Here is a 22,591-nt window from a genome sequence, read left to right as displayed (position 1 = left end):
TGTTAAATCAATTTTAATTTCCTTCTTTTTAATTAACTGTAATTATTGCTTTTCAAGAATATTAAAGTTTATAAAATTGATAGAAAGATTTTGCTATGATTTGAAATTCCTTTGTATTTAATAAACTAAATATGACTAGATTATAGCAGACTATCAAGTAAACATAAATTTCTTTAAACAATGATTTAAATATAACAAAACAATAAGTCACTATAAGTACTGCTGTTCCTCGATCGGGGTAGTACTGTACTTAGAAATGTAAAATTTAATCATAAACATCTTTGAATGTTTAATATTAAACATATGGCAGGCACAAATCAACCTTGTAAGACCTTTAATAAAGTGTAAGTAGTATCTGTCTTCTTTAATATTTGCAAAGTAATATACATATATAAATAAAAAAGCTTTCACTTGTAATTAAATAGAAATACTGATAATTTTCCTGTAGTAGATAAACCTTATTCTAATTTGTATATTATACTTATGTATAAATATATTTTCTCTGTGGCCCTAAATACGATAGGATAATAAATAAATAAAATTATGTTTGAATGCATTCTTAGTTTTTTATGTCCTATCTGTTTTGAAAAGAATTCGTTATTATCTAGAAGTGTATAAAATTTTACCCATATTACGAGAATAATATTATGAATGAATATATATATTATAATAATATTACGAAATTAAATATAATTAAATTTCAAAATGTACCTAGGACATATAATATCAAAAAATGTTCATAAAACGTAGCATAAAAAGATTATTGTTCTAAATCTTTTAGTAATAAATATACAAAGGTATAAACAAAACGCGTATAGAGTGTTTAAAATTTATTTTGTTCGTGTATCTCGTTATATTTCAAAGTATCACTTGCCAAGGAATTTTACAATGTTTATAACTTCATAAACACCTTGTTTACCGCTCCGTACCTATAAATTTACCTTTAACACATTAATGATTTCTTGACATGGATGTAATTTTCTAATAATAAACTATAAAAGAGAATGCCTTTACGGTAGATTATTTTATACAAAATAATGTCCTTGGCTATTTGTTAACAGAACACAAGACAACTAGTGTTCGAAAATTATTGTGTCCTATTTTTTATGCATTCAGATCATATTCATATAATGAGCAATGTGTGTTCAAAATGGGGGACATCATGAGCACTCATCTTTCTACCATATTAGGTCATAATTAACATGAAAATTTTGGTAAAATTTATGTTAAAATAAATAATATTAATAAAAACCGTAGATACATATAAAAAAAATTGTAATGCAATTTTTTTACAACTACTTTTTTAAATAAATTATCGTAGTTTATATATATTTATAATGGTATGACCACTGAATACTACATTTTCTACAGATACTTTGGTGTTCAAATTACTCTTAGGTACCATCTTTGTGAAAGTATTTACAGTAATTACAGTATAGAAAAGACAAAGTTTTTCACTTCATAAGCAATTTGAGAAAAATAATGCTAACGATATCCCATAAATTAATCATTAGTGTGTACCTTACAGTTGGTGTTATACATATTGCGTAAAAGTTTTATTTTATCATACTATCTCCTGTGTACAAAGCAATAAATACACTTATAACATAATACAAATACATTGCTATTGTCAAACAAAATTATATTTATCTATACAAATATCATTAAATTATCCACACAACAACGCTAACAATTATATTAAACATAATTTACCAAAAAAAAAAAAAAATTGCATTATAATAAATCTTTTCTGAATAAATCACAGTTTATCATGAAACAAAATAAAGAGGAAAAGGGCTACTAAGTTTTAAGAAATTGGTCGACAATTATGTAGATTTACCCAGAAATATGGTACCATTACAAATATGGTAATTTGGAGGTATATTAATTATTATACAACAATAATTTTCAATGTAAACTTATTCTGAAATCACAATATAGAGCTGTCTATCAGTACCTGGCACTTTATGGCAAATAAAAGTTACATTAGTATTTCAAAGGCTAAGAACTTTATCTGTTTGCATAAAATTCAACAAATTTATATGAAAAATTGCAGTTTAATCATTCGTTCTAATATTTGTATTATTTCATATCACTCATTATTATATTACTTGAACGCGTGATCTTCCTTACTTCTAACGTAATATCCACAGAAACAGGTTTACTACATATTGTCACTGAGTGAAAAAAGTTATAAAACAGAGTCTTTAAAGTCAGTTTTACTTTCATATGGGTAAATTTGCCCCATTCACGTGTTTGTGTTTATGATGTGTTTATCACTAAACACATTTTTAATTTTCTTGTTACTAATACAGTTAGAATTTGACAAAAGTGCGTTCACATCTTTTATGATAAATAAAGAACGTAATCTTGTTTTATTTCTTTTCTTTGTCAGAATCTGTTATTTCTTTTTTAATTGAGACTTTATTGTCACATTTCTTGTCTTTATCCGTTTCCGCGAATTCCTTTTTTATTGGAACTTTGTTATCACCCCATCTTGTGTCCGTTTTAAATTTAGTTTCAACCTCCGATCCATTAACCTCGCTAATTTTTTCATCTTGAATTTCTACAACTTCCACTTTTTTCGTATCAGACTGCATCATTTTTGCTGCTATATGATACATATTTTTTACTGCTGTAAGGTATGTATGACATTCAGACTGCACAGAAAAAACATCATATAAGTATATTTTTTAAATATTACATTAGAAGAACAAAAAAAAAAAAAAAAAAGGGAAGAAAACAAATTAAAAAGTGATACACTCACCGATACTTTTCTAAGCTTTTCATCCGTATTTCTTAATTTGTCTTTGTATATTTTTAAATCTTCAGAAAGGGCTTTGATATTGTTTGCCTGTTTTGTTGATTTTTCATTTACTACGCACAACTCATGCTGTAGTTCCATTAAACGTTCTTCCGTATCCAACCGAGCTTTTTCTGACCTTTGTAACTGGCTAACAAGTTTTTCTACATCTAACAAAGAACCTTTATACATAACAAAACCTTCTGATACAATTGATTCTTCAGACTGTTCCGTAAGCGCATCTTCCCTACGTGCTCTTTTTGATGGTGGTCCACTTCCAACGAACACAGGTAACAATTTTTTATTTCCTGAAGTACAAAAATAATAAAATATTAATACATTATGTATCAATTATTAGGATATGATAAAACTTAAAATGACATTTAAAATATACCAAGTGCTAATGAACGTAATATTTCTTCATCGCTGTCTATCTTAGTAGAATCTGTTTTATCAGCTTCCTTTTCATCTTTCTTTTCCTCCTTTATGTCATCTTCCCTCGACCTGTCTGTTAATTTACGATAATGCAAAGAATCCCTTGTTACAACCTTTTGTACTAACTTACGAACTTGAGCTCTTGATAAATTCAGTCCTAAAGTATAAATAAGTTCTTCTATATCTTTGTCAAATATATAACCACAATGAGTTTGATCGAAATAAACGAAAGATAGTAAGAGATAAGGATCATGTGTATACAATTTTATCTTCCTTTTCCTTCCATCCTTTTCCCTATCTCTTCTACCATCCTTAATCGAATCATCATCCTATAAAATATAATCGTTACATAAATTTTGATAGAAAACATAAGATACATACACATATTTAATATGTTTAAAAATAATTACATCAGACTCATCTTCCTCATCATCATCATCGTCATCATTTTTTTCTTTTTCCCGATCCCTGTCATCTGTTTTACTTTTTGCATCTTTTTCATCTTTTTTATCTTTGCTCCCTTCTCTTCGTTTGTCATCCTTTCTCTCGTCTTTCCTATTACATCTCTTGTCATCGTCTTTTCTTTTATCATCCTTTTTTTCGTCTCTTTTATCATCTTTTTTATCCTTCTTCTTATCTTCGTCTTTTTCTTTTGGTTTTTCAGGCAGACTACATAATGCTCGATAAATTCGGAAACCAAAATCGCGCATTAACATCTCGTTAAAAAGTTCCGCGAAAAGTGATACCTCAAAGGAATGCTCCTGAATAAAAAAAATGGTGATAAAAATAAAAATTCTTATATTTGTTTATTTATATGACACTAGGTATGCGATTTATATTTTGTGTATAACAAGAAAGAAATAATTACCTTTGTATCTTCTGGTCTATAATCTAAAAGAACGCTCAAAGACATGACAGTACAGTCAAATTTTCCACTTTTAGCCATTCTGGATGGATGGACAATAATATGAGATGATTCGGGTAAAGTATATCGTTTTTCAAGAGCAGCACGTTCACGTTCACAAAGTTTTCTCCTATCTTCATCATGCTGCATGTTAATGTTACATAAAGTTAATTATTTATATATTTCACTGTAATGTTTTGTAGGTAAAGCAAAATTACAAATATATGTATAAAAAATCTTACATCCTTAATATCCTTAAATTTTTTATCCTCCTCTTCTTTTGGTGGAGGTGAGATATCTTTCTCGTTTTCGTCTATATCATCTTGCCGTCCCTCTTCTTTCGCTTGTTCTGACGTTATTGTTTTCATAAGTCTTGCAAGTAATTGCGATTTCAAACCTTTGCAATTTAAATTACGGGCTGCTAATTCTTGCCTTAGTTCATTCACCTGCATGAAATCAATGGCGTATAAATTCATGCTAAACGATCAAAATATTTATAATCAATTACATTGAAACTAACGTTCATAGACTTTGGATCCAATTCAGAGTAATGAGTAGGATCCTTCTTCTCTGGTACTGGATCATCCTGAAAAAAAGAATTCGTGCATTATGTTATAGAAGTAAAGAACAGAATAGAAAACTACAAAACAGAAGCAGCCCCTATATAACGAAACGAAACCACTCCCTCTTCATTCTTTCATCACTCTCTCACATTTTAATGATATACACGGTTCTCCATTCACGATGACCTTCAAGTATGACTCAAGTAACTGCTAGATTCTCATAGTGTCCTGGCTCTGGTGTCTGTGTGGTTGATAGGTTATGGATAATATCAATAATGTTGTATATAACGATTATCAAATGAAATTTTTGAATGATTTATCAATGATGGTGAAGGTTTCAGGAAAGGGAATGGCTCAGCTGTGCTCTTCTCCGAGCTAGGCTTGCTTGCTTCTCTTGTTAATGCAATGTGACTGCCAGTGGCTAAGGGAATACTTGCAATACATTACTCATTGATCTTTTTTGTTATGTTAACTTTCTTTGCTTTACAATCTTTTGATAACCAAGATATCTTAAGATTCCATAGCAATTAGCTATTAGGTCAATTTTATATTAAGCACATTACATTATTTTACATAGATAATAAACCGTTCTCTCAATGCTACTAAAAATATGATATAAGAATGATATGCGTATATCTATAAATAATAAATTATTCGATTTAAAATTTTATCAATGTCACAACATTATTCATATGTTACTGAGTCATTTTATAAAACTGATATATATTTATGGATTGAAATAATAAATGTTGAAATATTGATACAGCAATTAACTACTTATATAGTATGACAGCATTCAATAAAAAAAAGCCATTTAGGTGGTCTAAATTAACATTAAAAAGTTAAATGCTCAAGAAACGAACAGACACTTGACGATAGGATCAATGAGCAAGTACAGCCTATATTGAAAATCCAGTTTAGTAATGGGGAAAACAGTTGCACGATTATATAATGTAATAAAAAGGTAAAAGTAATATGGGATGATGTTGGCAGTGCCTTTTGATCAGCGACGGCAGCCTCATCAGTCTCATTGGCAGCATCCAAATCGTCGGGACTAGAGGCAGCACGCAGCAATTTTCGCTCCAGTTGTTTCTTATAGCTGAGTTGCAGACCATCCCATTCCAATTTAGTGGGTACACAGCTCCAAACATCTGGGAGAAATAGTATGACGGTTTCAACGCGAGAGGGCACCACTCGCCCCGACTTGTGGGTAGTTTCTGCACGTCTGTAGTAGAGTTCCAGGAAACGGTACCTGTGCCGCAAGGAAAAACAATACCCAAACGTCAACTCAGGTTAATGCCGCTTAGCTTTGCCTTATATGCTAAGTGTTCGTTCGCTTGTTCGTAAAGCCCACGCACTGCATACAAAGCCACACACAGCGCACATTGTAGACCGTTTGATAAAGCACAACTGAATGGGTCACAATGATCATAGAACAATAGTGATGATCTTGTCTGCCACGACTGCTTGAATATCATCTGGGTGCTCGATACAGGATCCAGTGCAGCAATCTCCATCGGTCGGTCGTGTATAGAACAAATACATACCTCCTCTGTAGAGATTGAGCTACAACCTTAGTTATCAATTCAGAACTCGCATTAGAAGTTACTTTCTTTCACGGATGGTACACCTGCCGGATCTTTCTTAACACTATAACATTCTATCTCACGTCTTCAACATAATTAAATTATATGCCGTTATATCCAAAGAATGTGCGTATCATACATTTATACAACATGGAATACTGGACGGAGCCGACGAGTCCAAAATTTTCAACCGATGAGAGTTTTTAATTTTTGTGATAATCTTTTCTTAAGTAACTTGACAATGTATCGGCGAATAATGGAACAATAATGGGCAGAAATACTAGATAGCATCACGTTGCTCTTTCGATGTAGTGCTTTAAATTCTATTTAAGATAGCAATAAAAGTAGAAAAGAGTATCAATATTTGGAGAACCGTACCACTGAGTGCAACTGGATAGATCTATCCCCGTGAGCGCTTTACAGGTCCTTACTGCTGTTCTAATCAATACCGATGGGTCCTTTTCAGGATTAGGACCATCCAAAGAAGGACTCCATGGTCCACCAATAGCCATTGTTTCGTTTTTACCCCGTAAGCCTACTAAGAAATTTATTAAACGCGTAGGATGTACATAATCGCGATCTGGATCTCTATCCTCGGACACACCACAACACCGTTTATAAATTTCTTCCATGGCAGGCATAGATATCAACATAACCTACAAAATAATATGTATAACTTAATAAAAAGTATTCATTTCAAAAGTTATTTTACCAATAATTTTTACAATTGTAATATAACAAACTTTTGCAGAGAAAAGATAATCAGCATCTGAAGGTTCTAGTACTGCAGAATTTTCGACATAAGGATCAACATCCTTGTGCATGACATGAAAAGAGCATGGTTTATTAAGGGCAAATGGCATATGTGGCGGAAAAGCGTCAACCCATCGGAAATTAGTAGAAAAAAAATCGCTAGGAATATACATATTTTGATAACGTCTTCTTATCTCAAGTACATCTGCTTCGGGTCTAAAATAATAAGTAATTAAGTCTTATTGTTTCAAGTATATTACAAGAATGTGGTACATAACAATTTGATTTTTAGTGATATCACGTAAAAAATATACTTACAAATCAAGTGCTATTTTTGGTATCTGTACCATGTATCGCGGCACAACTCTGGTACGTCGTCTTGGTCTTGGAGATTTACTTCTCCTAGTCCTCGACGGACTACGTTCCTCTTTTTTTTCACGCTCTCTAATTCTTTCTTCACGACGTCTTTTTCTCTCAATTTCTTCTTCCTCGTTTTTCCGTTCGCGTGGAGACCTTTCTCTTACTCTTCCAACTTTGTTTCTGTTACTAGCTGTATTAGCACTTGTTGCACTAGTTGTAAATCTACCAACAATTATATGTCTCTTCAACAAAACTATTATACTACATACTTTGTTACAAAAAGTGTTCACATGACATACCTAAATTTTGTATGTAACCATGATCTGTTATTATTAAGATGTATGTAATCTAACCTAGTATTAATTACCTATTATTAGCATTTTCAGCTGGTGGAGGTACAGCATTATATGTTCCTGAGGTTCGATTCTGTTGAGGTTGTGATTGTTGTTGTTGACGAGTGGCTTGATTATTTTGTTGTGTATTAGTGTTATTATTATTATTTCCCATAGGAAGTACTTGTATTCTAGTGGCACTCCATTTAAATGGCATGGATGGATTATATGATGCTTCTACCAATACTCGATCACCCACAACAGGATTAGATCCTTTAACACACGCACTGTAAGAGTTTAATGTCATGTATTATAAATTTTGACTTACAAATATAATAAACACAGTCTTGTATACTATCATTACTTTGTTTGAAAGAATACATCTTCATCCACAAAACCAAAGTTGTCATATACTTGTGTAACTGTGCCAGTAAAAACTCTTTGCTTGGTAGATGATGAAGGTACATTTTGTTGTACTTGCTGTGGAACACCAGCTACAGATGGTTGAAATGCATTTGTATTTAATGCTCTCGGTGGTGGATAAGAAACAGTAGCTACTTGTGGATATAATTGACCAGCTATACCCGATGGCAAATTAGATCCAAGTGTTGCCATTGAAGCCATTGTTATATTGGGCTATTTTATAAGATACATGTTAATGTATATCAATAAAAATTATAATAGACATAGATTAATAAAGATAACCATGAGATATAATAAAAATTTAACGTGTAATTAATAATAAGGCATTACATATTCTTATTATATTATTTATACATATATTCTAAAGTAAGTTATTATTCATACTAACCTGTTGTAGTCCTAAACTTTGTTGGTACACTTGTTGAGTTTGTTGTTGATACTGAACCATAGGTTGCCCACCTATACTACCCATTGCTTGACCTAACATTTGTTGTTGAATGTTTTGAATTCCTTGTCCTATATATAGATAAAAATAAAATGCCCCAAATTTATATATTTAAATATTATTATACTTAATTATTTATGATATATCAATCATGTTACAAATGCGTTGCACAATTTATATCGATAAATTAGTTTGCTTATTTCTAATATATCCTACGAACATCTTACATTTTTGTACATAAGTACATATAATAGATTTCATATACACAAATACATAGTTACATATAATAAATTTTCTTCTTCGAGATACAAATTAAACAATAATTATAAAAATATTTACAGTGCACAAATACACTATTTATATTTAAAGAACGATTGCTCCAGGTATAACATTCATATGAATATAAGTAAAATGTATTTACAAATAAAAGAGAAAATTCATTTGTTTCAAAAATAACTATTGCAAATTAAAGATGCAACACTAAACATTTTGTTTCTTTCAAAGCATTCCATGTTTATTACTTAAAAATACGTATTATGAATTAGATTTTAATAACTTGACATTGCACAAAATATTAGTAAGAAATATTTTATAACTTTATTGACTTGTATAAGTTGTAACAGAAATTTGGCAACATTGTTGACTTGCACACGGATCGACAATAAGACATATATTAGTAATAAAACTACTTTACCTGCATTACGAACCCACGGTGGGTTTTTACCACCTCCAAATGGTGAAAGATTACTCATTTCCTAAGGAATATGTGATATTATTAACAACACAAATTTGACGATATTTTGACTACACTTAATTAAGCGTCCTTCATTCGGGCGCCATCTTTTCACCTATAACTACTGAAATCAAATATTACTCTATGCAGGAAGCGAAATTAAATTTTCAATTTTTCAAATGTTCTTAATGCAATTTTTATGCGATATAGATATTACTTTAAATATACAGCATAATTAATTTTCCTAAATTACTGTCTAGAAATAAATAATTAGAATTTAAACGATCGTAAAAAAATTTTTTAAATTTTAATTTGATTCTGTTATATACTGATTGTCAGACGCACAATAGAAGCATAGGAAGCATATTCGTTACATTCAGACTCGATGGAAACAGTTACTGTTTTATTATCGAAAGTTGGTATTTAGTATTTTGATGTATTTGAATTTGTGTATTTTCGAGAAAAGTAGTTTTAAGGTAATAATCGATTGTTTAAATGTGATTTTATTGAATAATATATTAATAGAAAATTCAAGTGATATATTTTTACTCTATTATGGCGATAATGACATGAAAACGTCATGTCCGGCGGTAGATATACAATAAAATAGAACAGAATCATGATTGGTCCACAATCAAAAGATTATCAAGATCCAAGGCAATTCATGACATAACATCCTTTAGTTATGTTAAATGAGTCATATTAGTGTAATTGCATGCTCTCTTTCCCATTACGAAGTGAAACAAGGTTCCCGGTAATAAGCTATAATTAAAAAAGTGATAACGAAACAAAAGATAAGAATTTAATAACTAGACTGCATGTTTTTATGCATTTATAGGAAACAATGCTATAAAGAAATATTTAACAATTTTCTATTGAGGTTCTACTTTTTTAATTTTCGAAAATTTGCATAATGAATTTGCATAAAAACCCGCAGTCTATTGTTGAGAATATACATATAAATATATGTAGTTAAGATGGACTATTAATATTTTAAATAAAATTAAGCGCACAACTAGCAATATTTTTCAATAACGTGAAAACGAATAAATTAATTCTATGTGCAAACATATAAACATTCAATTTAAATCATGGATATTTTTAATAATTTGCAAATTATAAAATATGCTTAATTATTGGAAGATATGTATTATACGCGTTATACGCCAATAACAAAAATAAGAATAGTATACATTATTTTTGCCACTCACGTTAAGAAACTTTAAGGCGCAACCACATAAAGATATGTAATTTAATATCATGTGAATTTATAAAGTAAGTAGAAAAAGGCAGCGTAACGAATATTTCCAACACGAAATTATAATCATCAAAAATGAATTTTATAAATATAATTATCCTTTTGTGTAAATTTTACATTTTCATGTAGAATTTTATTCTAATTAAGTTTTTCGTTTCTGTAAGTTTCAATATGAATATTACATATTCTTTTTATTATATAACAAAGCATATTATTGGTTGTTTCACATTTATAAATATAATCAATATTTTCTGTAAATTTTATATTTTCATTTATACTTTTGCTTTAATTGTTATTATTATTATTATTATTATTATTTTGATTTCATAAGTTTTAATAGAATATTTATATATTCTTTTATATAGAATAATAACTTTTCCGTTACACGATCAAAAACATAACATGCTATTGGTCATTTCACATGATCATGGAAGATGTCGTATCTTATTGGCTAACTTTAGGGAGCATGCTCGTCGTTCAATAATTATCGATATTAAACGGAAAACCGCCGTTTTATTACATAATAATTTCTTGAAATCGTAACTGATTGTCTTTGGAAAATAATCGAGACTATATTGCTCGGTAGAAACGAAAGATCGAGCTGTTTGAAATTGATTTTTCAGGTAACAAAGTTTGAACATGGCGTTGAGATCGATCTGCCGGCTGTCAATTGATTCGACCTTCAGCCATTTGAGCCATTTGGGAGCCACCGCCCGGCCGAGACGATCGTCTTTCGCATTGCTCGCACGAAGTTTCGCCACTGTTGCAGAAAATATGAGCCTGCCGCGTGTTTTCTTTGACATGACCGCGGATAATAAACCCGTGGGTCGCATCGTAATGGAGGTGAGTGAAAATTGTGCACGATTAATATGGTTTTCACTTCTTAAACGTGTTGTCGTCGGAATCCCGGCATGATTGGCCATCTTGGATTTTCTTGAAAGCCGGTTATGTGAGATGATTTTCAATTGGAATTTCCTTCAGAATCGTTATCACGCATATTTTTATTGTTTAAAACTGTTATTTTGTATCAATAAAATGGAATCTTCATTTGCTTGATGTAGCAAAGTATAATTTGGATAGATGTAACGTGTATTGCGTTACTCATTCTTTTGATCTGCAGTGAATCGTAAAATTTTCCATTCACCGATTGCTGCTGACACGTTTGATTACGTATTCCGTACAGGTGAAACTTGAATGCGTAACTACGAAATATGTTTTTAGGAATTATTTTGCGAGTTCCAAGTGTTGTATAAGATTAAAATATTACGGTTACATCTTTTTTTTGTAATTTATTGAGGAGGTGGGAAAAAAAGCAAAAAGAGATATGAACAAATTACGAATACGTCATAGATACAGTGGAAGTAGTAATACAATTTCATTTGCATTTAAGTCTGAGCGTTTTTTATTATATTATACTGTAATGCGTTTCTTACTATGCTATAAATTTAGTTATTGATGCTACACATATATGTTGTTATATAAATAGATTAATTTTTCACTTCAATGAATAAATCAAATCCATACATTATACCTTAACCATTTGAGTCCTAAGCAGCGCGATCGCGCTGTTTAGATTTTGTGTCAAAAAGTCCCAATACATTTGAACGAATACGGACGACTGACGATATTTTGTGTTTCATTGTTATCTTCTCAATAATTTTTATTGAACAAAACTTGAAATATTTATAAACTAATAGTACGTGTATATAATAATATATATGTATTTCATAAAATAACAAATATGATGAGCGCTATTGCGCCGCTTGTTTCTCTTCGCAATCGATTAAGACAAGCGCTATCGCGCTGTTCGGGATTTTTCGACCCTGTTTTTTCAAAGACCCATGGGACTCAAACGGTTAAAAGAATGACTTGTAGATTATGACATCGTTGTATTATATCTTATATTAATTATTATTAGCAATTTATTTTTGATGATCATAATTAACTAACTTTTCTTTAAATTTTAGAAGTAGTGATTTATATAAGTGCAAATGTTATTGTGCGTATATAAAGCATAACTACATTTTTATTTCCATTTTTTAAAAGAACTGTATTAAATTTTCAGTTGAGGGGCGATATTGTCCCCAAAACAGCAGAGAATTTTAGAGTTCTTTGTACTGGCGAGAGGGGCTTTGGTTATAAAGGAAGCAGTTTCCATAGAGTGATTCCAAACTTCATGTGCCAAGGAGGTGATTTCACCAACCACAATGGCACTGGTGGAAGGTCCATCTATGGCGCGAGATTTGATGATGAGAACTTTACATTGAAACATACCGAACCTGGTATTCTTTCCATGGCAAATGCAGGTCCAAATACAAATGGTAGTCAGTTCTTCATCACCAGTGCCAAAACAAGCTGGCTTGATGGCAAACACGTTGTATTTGGAAAAGTTATTGAAGGAATGGATGTTGTTAGAAAAGTATGTAATATAATCATATTTTTCATCTTTTATTTTATTTTATCATATTTTATGAATAGATATTATAGCAGAGGAAGAATATTTGTTTTTTCTTATTTGTTTTAATATTTCCTTTAATAAACATTTATTTTACTTTTCTATGTTATAACTTGATAAAGAGTAAGTTAATACTTTCATTGCAAATCAATACTTGCAGTTTTTAATTTAAAAAGAGGTTGATACTTTAGCATAGCGCGTATTACTTATTTTTTTTTATAAGGAAGAATATAATATGTGTTCCTTTTTTTCAGTTGGAAAGTATGGGATCTCAAAGTGGAAAGACTTCCAAAAAAATTGTAGTAGCTGACAGTGGAGAACTGTAATTGTTTGATTAGATACTCTAATGACTGCATTTTTATTTAGCTGTTGCATACAACTGTTGCTATCTTTATTGTATGACTCATTCATTCTAATCATCACCATTTTCCCTTAATATTATGGACTTAGTTTCCATGTTTAAAAAAGTGTATATTTACCTTAATTTGGTATTAAAAAATCGAGTGCATTGTATTATTTTTTTTTATTATAATTGAAATTGGAATATACAATGAAATAGAATCTAATGAGATAATTTCTTGTTCTGTCTTTTTTTTAATTATAAAAAGCTGTTCAATTTCTTGTTTATTATTACCTGCAATAAGCAACATACTTCTCCTATATTAAAGTGGAATGTAAAACAAATGAAAAAGATTTAGATCCACATTCTTCCATGGAATATTGATCCTTCAATGGTATTAAATGGTATATCACAGTAAAACGTACATATATGAACTGTACGTCTTATAAAACTTTCCTGTGTGTACTATCCATATTTTAGTATCTAATAAGAATAAAATTCGTAAGCATTTACTTACATTTTTAAGGTCCATAAATAATTAGTGAGTGTTACATGATTACTGTATAATGCATTTATCTGTGACGTTACGATATTTTAACTTTTCTATTGTGCTTTTATACTTAGAACCACCAAAATAATGCTCGTTATCTAGGGCATTATTCGTTTTGATATGTATACACCATCCCATTTCTAAGCACAGATTGGTAATAGAGGTTTGATTAGTGTAAAACCATAAGATAATGCCTTTAGATAATTCCATCTTCTTCTAATGTAACACTAACGTTGAAAGATGTAGTTGCAGTGGTCACAGTAATTGGGATTTCTATAAAATAAAATTGTTTTCAGAAGTAATTGTTGTACATTTATTATCACAAAGTATGAATTCCTATATTTCGGCGGATCCGTTTCACAAAATTTTATAATTTGTTTCTACAATGTAAAATTTCTTTTGATATTAGTGAATTTATATTCTAATATAAACAGAAAACATTTGGAAATAATATTATAATTTGCAATTATTTCTATTTTTACTATTAACATTCTTATTGAATTATTGAACAATTAATGAACTCAAAACAAAGGTTGTTAGAATTTCTATTTATTTTTGAATTTTTGAGATATTTTTACTTTTCATGATATCCAGCTTTTTCATTCGTTCAATTATAGTGAAATTAATTTGATAATAAGAAAGCGATAAAGTAAAAAATTGGATGGAAAATAAACCTTAAACATTATGTTAAAGTGATAAAAATAAATTTTCAAGGTGGTTTTTATAATAACCTATGGTCACATAGATCATTTTAATTAGAAAATAAGTATATCTCATAATTTTTAGTTTTTCTTAGAAGTTAAGTTGTGGATTAAATATGTATGATGTATTGCAACTTATGGCTTATATTTTTTTATATCTATAACTAACGTAGGTGTTTAAAAATAGAACGGTACGTAAATAAATCCTGTAGTATGGATCCTTCCACGTCTAGTAATAAAACAAGGAAGAAAAAGAATAAAAAAATGTATAGAAGAAATTTTATATGAAGCATAACTATAATGTCTTAATAATACCGTATGACATATAATTACTAAACATTGCTAAAATTATTTTGTTGCAACTAAATCTTAATGATATTTTCTTTGTCTTATGTCACTATAATATAGAAAAATTATATTTCTATTTTCATAAAAGTTGGAAAACTAATATTATTTAAAATTATTGGAAACTTATTTATAATTAGGATACGTTTATAATTTTGTCTTTGGGAATGAAGTATTACATTACTTTTGCAAATTGATTTACATAGTATTACTGACCTGTTGATTATAAATAATTATAATTGTTTGGTTAGTTAATATTAGTATCGAAGGAACTAAAAATTTATTATTAATTAGTATATTGTAAGAAAATTTGTTTAGAAGATGAAATATTTTGTCTGTGAACGATAGAAACTAAGTGTAAGGGTTTTACTTTTTTTTATACAATAAAATTTGCATCTCCACTGTTTGCGGTATTCATTAAATGCAATTGCATATTAGAATCTTAGAAGGAAAATTATATTTCTAACGTACACTTCTGTATCGAATCTTGTTGAAATAGTGATAAAATTATTTATATTATGTATCGTAATAGATTAGATTGCGTAAATTACGAATGTTATAAAATTATATAAATGAGTGATAAGCGTAGATAAGCGTGAATCAAAATCATAAATAGGAAACATGTTTCCACTGTATTATTTATTTTATTATAGATATGTAACATTTCTGATTTGCTCCTACTCATTATTTATTTACAGCTTATCTATATCAATGTGTCGCAAACACATTATGATGTCAATTCCAATTCCTCATACTTTTGGTCGTAATATTTATGTAATAGTTAATAAGTGTATAAGTTAATAAGATTTTACGCGATGGAACTTAATTAGAAAATCATCACATTTATGAAATAATTTTCTTTTAATAAAATGTATGTTTATATCTATAAAGGTATTGTTTGAAGAGTAGTACATACGATAAGGAAGAATACTTTATCTCGTCTAAGATCAAGGTTATTTAGTCGTAAGATGTTTTGTAAATTCAAAAATCGAGAATAAATTAGGAGTATAATGATACAATTTTTAGATTCTTTTCAGTGCTTTATTACTTAAAACAGTTAAACGATTTGTTCTGCCAAATCCCTTTTTCGACATTTTTTGATATTTCAGGCGAATTTAAATTTAAAGCGAAAATGATTGTTATTTTATTATATCATATATCGAAAGTACGATATACAAGAGAAAAAGGTATGATTTATTTCATTAATTTAACAAATTCATGTTGTCCTGGGATACAAGCATATTTTGCACTGTTTCTATTTATATTCACATTAAAATGGTACATATTTGTAATTTCCTGGTAAACTAAATCGGTACCCACATGAAAGTAGAAATAGTCATTGAGATTGTGGCACTTTAAATTTCAAATTTAACTCTTCAACACGTTGAGTGTTAAGGTTGAGTGTTCGTCGGTGGCCTACGTCTTCCAACTAAATTTTTTAGAATGATAAAAAATAGGATAAATGTCGTGGCCTAAAAAATGGTCGGCAATGTGAATGATTTAGATAACAGTGTTAGAGAAAAGGTACGCAAATACAATAGAATATTTTGCCAGAATGAAATGTCTTGGTATGGTACGCTTTAATCTATCTATACAGGACAAAATACGTATAAAAATCGCGTGGCAATCAACATATTAAAAAAAAAAAAAAAAGAAACAGATGCTCCTGATTCTTTTTTAGTACATTTTCATAAAATCTTCTAAATGTTCAATCCTCATAGAATGAAAGGGAGAGCATACGTTTGAATCTCCGCAGATTTTATTAATTCTGTGAAAGGTGAAACCATAAATACAATATGAGTATTATATCAACGTTATTTCATACAGGTAACAACATATTATTATGTACGTAACAGTTATATTTAATGAAACATTTACATATCCAGTAAATCCATGTTCTCTGCTAAACGTTCGTTTATTAATAAAACTGCCATAATCGTCCACGCATTGTTCGCTTCCTTAATTATTTTTCAAAGTATAACGATGATCAATGATGCAACGGAAATGTCACGTACATCCCAACAATCTTACATGAGATTTCAGCTATGTTTTTACTATACAAATTAAGTCATTATTAAAAGTATATATATATACATATATATATATATACATGTCAATTTTTATACACACAATTATACATATTTATATATGTATGCATATATATATATATTTATATAATATATTACAATCATTTAATAAACCTTCATTTTCATTTAATATTTTCATTTAATAATTTAATAAACCTTCGACCCGCAAAGGCAAATAAATACACGCATAACATTTTTCTTCAGCGGCATTCTTCCAGGATTGTGTTTGTTGAAAGAAGGATAGCGTTAAGCGTTGGAATAAAGAATGACGAATCGTTATTCTTTAACCATCGTACCTAGATACATATTTATTGAGTTACTTGTATTTTAATCGAAGTCTAATATCCTCCATCTGTAGGTGTAAATATTACTGCCGTTGTTAATGTTATTTAAGTTTTACTACTGGAAAGGAGATTTAAGTTTGAAGGCAGGCAAGTCTACTGTTCTTAAAGCTGACATTTAGACGTCTAAGATTTTTTGTGTCTTTATTGACAAAAATACATTTGACTTTGCATATCTAAAGTAAAGGATCTGTGTTGTCTAAAATAAATAGATCATCTTTCTTTAGAAAATTCAGTGTGGTGAAATTAGAATATGAGATAAAAGAAATACTATGCATATGATTTGATTGAAATTTTGAAAGTGTATAGACCCTGTTTTAGAAATATGAGTATTAATTCGGCAGACTATAAATTTGTATTACAAAATTAATTGTTTTCTACTTCTGTTGTACTTTTCTTCTACTTTCTTGACATTTTACTGAAAATGCTGGAGATTTTAAATCAGTAATTAATAAAGTGAATTCATAAAATAACTTTTAAACGCATTGCTATCTAAAATACAAATTCTTACGTTTTTGTAATATATTCTTATAGTTATTGTATGTAACGTACCTGAATCTTTACGTGTATGGTTAAAATAATTAATTTTGTCCGCATTTTATTCAGTCATTTAAAATATCAAAGCAAACTTATTTCAAGTGAAAAATAATCCTTATTCCTATAAGCAGTATTCATTACAAGAATTTTACATATATAATCGTAACGAAAAAGAAACATTAAACAGGCATCTATAGTTATTGACATTTATCTTTTGTATGTTCATTTACGAGAAAATGGTACTTAATGTAAAAGCGACTGGATTTCATATTTTTAACTACTGTGTACATGTATTAAATCTTATTGTCCTTCTTAAAAATTAAATAAATACTCATAATCCTAAAACATTTTTTCTATGTTGTACTAGATATATATACAATTAAAATGTGTAATAATGTGAATGATAAGTTAGTTCGAATAATTATTTTGCTTAAACGTAAGTTAATTGAAATCAGATGAATGTTATACACGCACCGTGTATTATGAACTATTGATTGATTGACGCTCATATTTAATTATTAATGAGAGAATTAGAAAAATCAAATTGAATGTAATCTGTCCTTCTTATATTTATTAAAATGAGTTCTGGGGCTTGAAACATTCGAGATTAGAAATTTTGATTAATGTTTCACATTATGACTGGACGCTTGTTGTAATATCTTTCGTACGGGATACACTATACATACACAAGATCAAAATGGAATTTCGAAACGATCGTATCGTTCAACAACAATCTCTTTTTTTATCTTTGATCCTCTTCATAAAAACGCAATTCTCCTTTACGGAACATCATATAACATTTATTGTACGATATATTGTTCAATTATATTTCGAAATTTTCAGCTTCGAATCTTTGTTTAATTATACTGTGGAATTAAATATCATGCGTTATTTAAATATAGAGATTGACTAAACTTTTGTCCACATTTATTTGCTGAAAGCTGTATCCACTGAGATGTTTAAATCTGCGAAATTTCATGGACTTTTACATTTAATTTTTCGCCATGAATCCCGCTTTGCGATACAATACATATTAGGTTTACAATCTCTTAAGTTTGCAGTACCAATGCTGATTTTATCTGAAACTATCTGTTTGCAAATGATAGTGATATCTTTCTTCGTTGGAATTACCCTTCACTTACAAATTAACAATTATTAACATTGAACAGTATTGTTAAACTTCAATAAAAATAGGATCGATAACTAAACGTTAGTTAAAGAAACTTCCTATTACAGATATAACAAATCATATTGAATTTTGTTTAGAAAGCAATAATAAAAATGGGTGTCTTTTTGTGAAAATAATTTATAATATTTCACTCAACTTATTCATATAAGAGATATTAGTTTATTTAAATACCCTGTTGCACCCTTTTATTCATTTTCAATCCAATTTTTTCACAACATTAAAAAATATTTTAAGCCTGAAGAAAAATATGAAAACCTCTTATTAGCATGATTTCTCTATTTCATGCTAAACATTCTCTTAAAATATTATAAATCTTTCTTGTTTACTAAAACCAGAGCCTAGCTGAAATATACGAGGATCGCAACAGGATTAATCGTAATACATGATTAAATACAAGCAATATGTAAGCTATATTTTTACTTTTTACTTCAGAAATAAATATTTCACGAGCATCGTCTTTAGCTTAAGGAAAATAAACTCGTGAAATTTAATTTATAAACGTCGTAAAACATGGAAATGTTGCAGGATAACAAATCAGAAGAGATATATTAAATAAATCACAGCTCAGGTATCATCTATAACATGTGATTCTCTTAACAAATCTGTTTCATTCATCAAGCAACTGCAAAATTTCCGTAAAATCAGAAGCGGTTTTACAAATTATACGCATTCGTAAACATGATAGATAAGAGTTAGTATCGCGGCGTTTTAGAGTATCTATAAGTGTAATATGGAAAGTAAAAAGATGTACAATAAAAATAGTTCGCTTTCTAAGCTATCACTAACATTGTAACAAATTATTATACATACAGCGGCTCACGAAAGTACTCGGACGCTTACAGAAACTTTCCATGAATATTTTGTTGAAGCTTTCCATGAATCTGAAAATGCATTAGGCTGTCCCAAAAATTTCTTTCGTTTTGTTCTATTACTACAAAATGGATCATACATAATTTGATAAAATAATATAAAACAAAAAGCGTCGTGCATCTATTATTTCCTTATAAAACGAAAGAAACTTTTGGAACACCCTAATACAAACGTAAATAGAAATTTTAAGATGCTTATTGATTACCATCGGTGTTCGGACAGTTAATTATGTATTGTATAAATAAGTCACAATATTTTTAGTAGGACCATTTTTACCCCTAATCAATCATATGTTTAAAATTACTCTTCACACTGTATATTATTTTTTTGCTATGTGTACGTTTGCAATAAGCATCTTCTAACTTCCATATATACATTTCCAAATTGGTTTCAATTTTTACCGGTGTAATCATGATAGACATGTCTCATTACAGTGAAGTGAGAAAAAGACTAACGTACATAATATACATTCGTAAAAATCTTCTATCATATAACGAGTGTTCGAATATTTTCGTCAACTACTGTATACACATTTCATGGATATTTATGTGAGATTAAAATCGACAGAAATGATAAAAGAATATCGTAGGGGTATAGCAATAAGAAAGTACAAGGAAAGTATAGCTCGTTAATTTGAGTTAAACGAGATTGTCAGTCATCTATTAGGTCGCGTTAATCTCTGAATAAATCCTTAAATGAAGAAGCGTTAATTAAACGAGAGAGACTCGCATTTGTGCTTCCATACTACTTGACGAATAGGTCCTTCAGGGAAGAACAGATAGACGGTTCGCAGGATTCCGTTTGCTCTTGGTCCTTGGTACTTGAAAACCAACTTGCCACTTTGCCTGACCTTGGTTTGTTCGGAGATACCGAGGGTTTTCCGCTCGATCCGGATGCCTCCGTATCGTTTCCCCTTTGTGCCGTTAAAATCTTCTCAATTGCGCTACCCAATACCTACGAACAAAATTATTGTTCTTACAAATTTATGAATATTATATGTTTACGTATTTGAATGAAAATTTTTATGAAACGAGATTTCGCATTAAGCGAAAAGATGATAAAAAATGGCGAAGAAAATGGTAGCTTAATCCGTGGAAGATGAAGCAGTAAAATAACGCACAGTACTCGAACGATATTAAAATACATAATAGTACGTAAATACGATAACTTACATATTCTTTTGCCAAGATGAAAATGTATATGTAAATTTACTCGACAGAGGTATATCACATAAATCAGAAATAGGAACTATTTTCATGCAGAAAGAATAAAGGTCATAATGTTATAAATATTTAAATTTTTTACAAGCATCATAAAATTGCAGAATCTTGATGCAGGAAGAAATAGTTAACAAAGAAAAAGAAATATATTGAACAAATTCTTGTACCTCTCTCTTATCGCGTAAGAAAGAGAAACCTAGAAGTTTCACTTCATGGGCTTCGTTTTAAAAACCAATGAAATCAAATAACATGTATTTAAGTATTTAACTGTTATTTAATATTCCTAATTATTAATGTAGACGAGAAGTCGAAAAGATAATTTACAATCGCAGATCCACCATCAGAGATCAGTAATATTAAAATAAAATTCATATTGGATTAAAAGAGGGGTTAAGTTGGGGTTAGGTCAAAAAGTGGCCACTTTTGCACCTCCTTGCGAACCAAAAACTCTTGCGGGACGTGTTAAGAGCATCTATCAAGAAACAAAGAATTATTAGCATTTATCCGAAATGTGACATGAAAGTTGAGAAAGAAGAGTGCAGAGATGAAAAAACAGGCAGATGTCAAACTTACTCACGCGCTACGTTTGATCTTCATTTTCTTTAAATTTTGATCCAGCCGATAAATCAATAATTAAATCAAGCGAACGAAGTTTAAAATCAAGCGAATCTGAAGTACCATCAGACTGTTGCTACGTGAGAACAATAGCCAACAACGATCTTGTACTTCGTATTTGCTCGATTCCAAACTCTAATCGATTTACCAGCAGAATTTACTAGCAAAATAATTATTCGGAGGTTCTGTCGGTAAATCAATCGAAGTTTAAAATCGAACGAATCCGAATTACTGCGAGATCGTTGATGGCTATTGTTCTCACGTAGCAACAAACTGATGGTACTTCAGATTCGTTCGATTTCAAACTACAATTGATTTATCAATAGAATTGTCGAAGAATTATTTCATCGATACCGGTGTAGAACAATAGCCAACAACGATATCGCTGTACTTCACATTTGCTCGATTGCAAACTTCGATTCATTTACCAGCAGAGCATCTAAAGAATTATTTCATGCATGGATCATCTAGAAAAGAACGAAGGAGAAGATGGAACTGTAATAACATTTTTTGTTCCTTGTTGAGAGCCGTTCTTAAACATTTTGCAGGAATTTTCCCTTCGCAAGAAGATCTAAAAATTGCCACTTTTAACACTCTCTTTTCATCCCATATGAATTTATTTTTAATATTACCGATTGATAATAATGTCACTGCGATATTGTGCGCAATGATTGCAAATTATCTTCTCCGCGTTTCACCTATATCGATAATAAAGAACATCAAACGACAATTACTTAATTACACGT

The 22,591-nt window shown here is 29.6% G+C and overlaps 3 protein-coding genes across 6 annotated transcripts in view; 1 reads left to right on the top strand and 2 right to left on the bottom strand.

The window, feature by feature from the left end:
- Positions 1-817: 817 nt before the first annotated feature.
- On the bottom strand, positions 818-9,464 carry LOC122565957 (cell division cycle and apoptosis regulator protein 1-like). The gene is made up of 15 exons (XM_043722545.1): positions 9,299-9,464; positions 8,548-8,675; positions 8,101-8,372; positions 7,772-8,023; positions 7,363-7,626; positions 7,035-7,260; positions 6,670-6,947; positions 5,702-5,957; positions 4,663-4,728; positions 4,385-4,588; positions 4,107-4,286; positions 3,649-3,999; positions 3,198-3,567; positions 2,768-3,111; positions 818-2,660 (listed from the first exon to the last, which is right to left on the bottom strand). Exons 1-15 carry the CDS (start codon positions 9,354-9,356, stop codon positions 2,376-2,378), a joined length of 3,534 nt encoding a protein of 1,177 aa, XP_043578480.1. The 5' UTR covers positions 9,357-9,464; the 3' UTR covers positions 818-2,375.
- A 231-nt stretch (positions 9,465-9,695) lies between these two features.
- LOC122565960 (peptidyl-prolyl cis-trans isomerase-like) lies at positions 9,696-14,242 on the top strand. 2 transcript variants are annotated; one of them, XM_043722561.1, is made up of 4 exons: positions 9,696-9,813; positions 11,219-11,438; positions 12,661-13,014; positions 13,305-14,242. In XM_043722561.1, the coding sequence occupies exons 2-4, from the start codon at positions 11,235-11,237 to the stop codon at positions 13,374-13,376; spliced, it is 630 nt and encodes a 209-aa protein (XP_043578496.1). In that variant the 5' UTR covers positions 9,696-9,813; positions 11,219-11,234; the 3' UTR covers positions 13,377-14,242. The 2 variants fall into 2 exon arrangements, with proteins under 2 accessions (XP_043578496.1, XP_043578497.1); XM_043722562.1 differs by lacking the exon at positions 9,696-9,813 and adding an exon at positions 9,982-10,091.
- Positions 14,243-18,500: 4,258 nt separating this feature from the next.
- Positions 18,501-22,591, bottom strand: part of LOC122565959 — a 69,257-nt gene continuing 65,166 nt past the window's right edge. For all 3 annotated transcript variants that reach the window (XM_043722559.1, XM_043722558.1, XM_043722560.1), the window contains one exon: positions 18,501-20,964. In XM_043722559.1, the coding sequence (XP_043578494.1) occupies positions 20,755-20,964 (210 nt within the window). In that variant the 3' untranslated portion in view covers positions 18,501-20,754. The remainder of the gene's footprint in view (positions 20,965-22,591) is intronic.

This window comes from Bombus pyrosoma, linkage group LG3 (assembly GCF_014825855.1).
Source record: "Bombus pyrosoma isolate SC7728 linkage group LG3, ASM1482585v1, whole genome shotgun sequence".
Lineage (NCBI taxonomy): Eukaryota > Metazoa > Arthropoda > Insecta > Hymenoptera > Apidae > Bombus > Bombus pyrosoma.
This window is presented reverse-complemented; position numbering and strand designations above follow the sequence as displayed.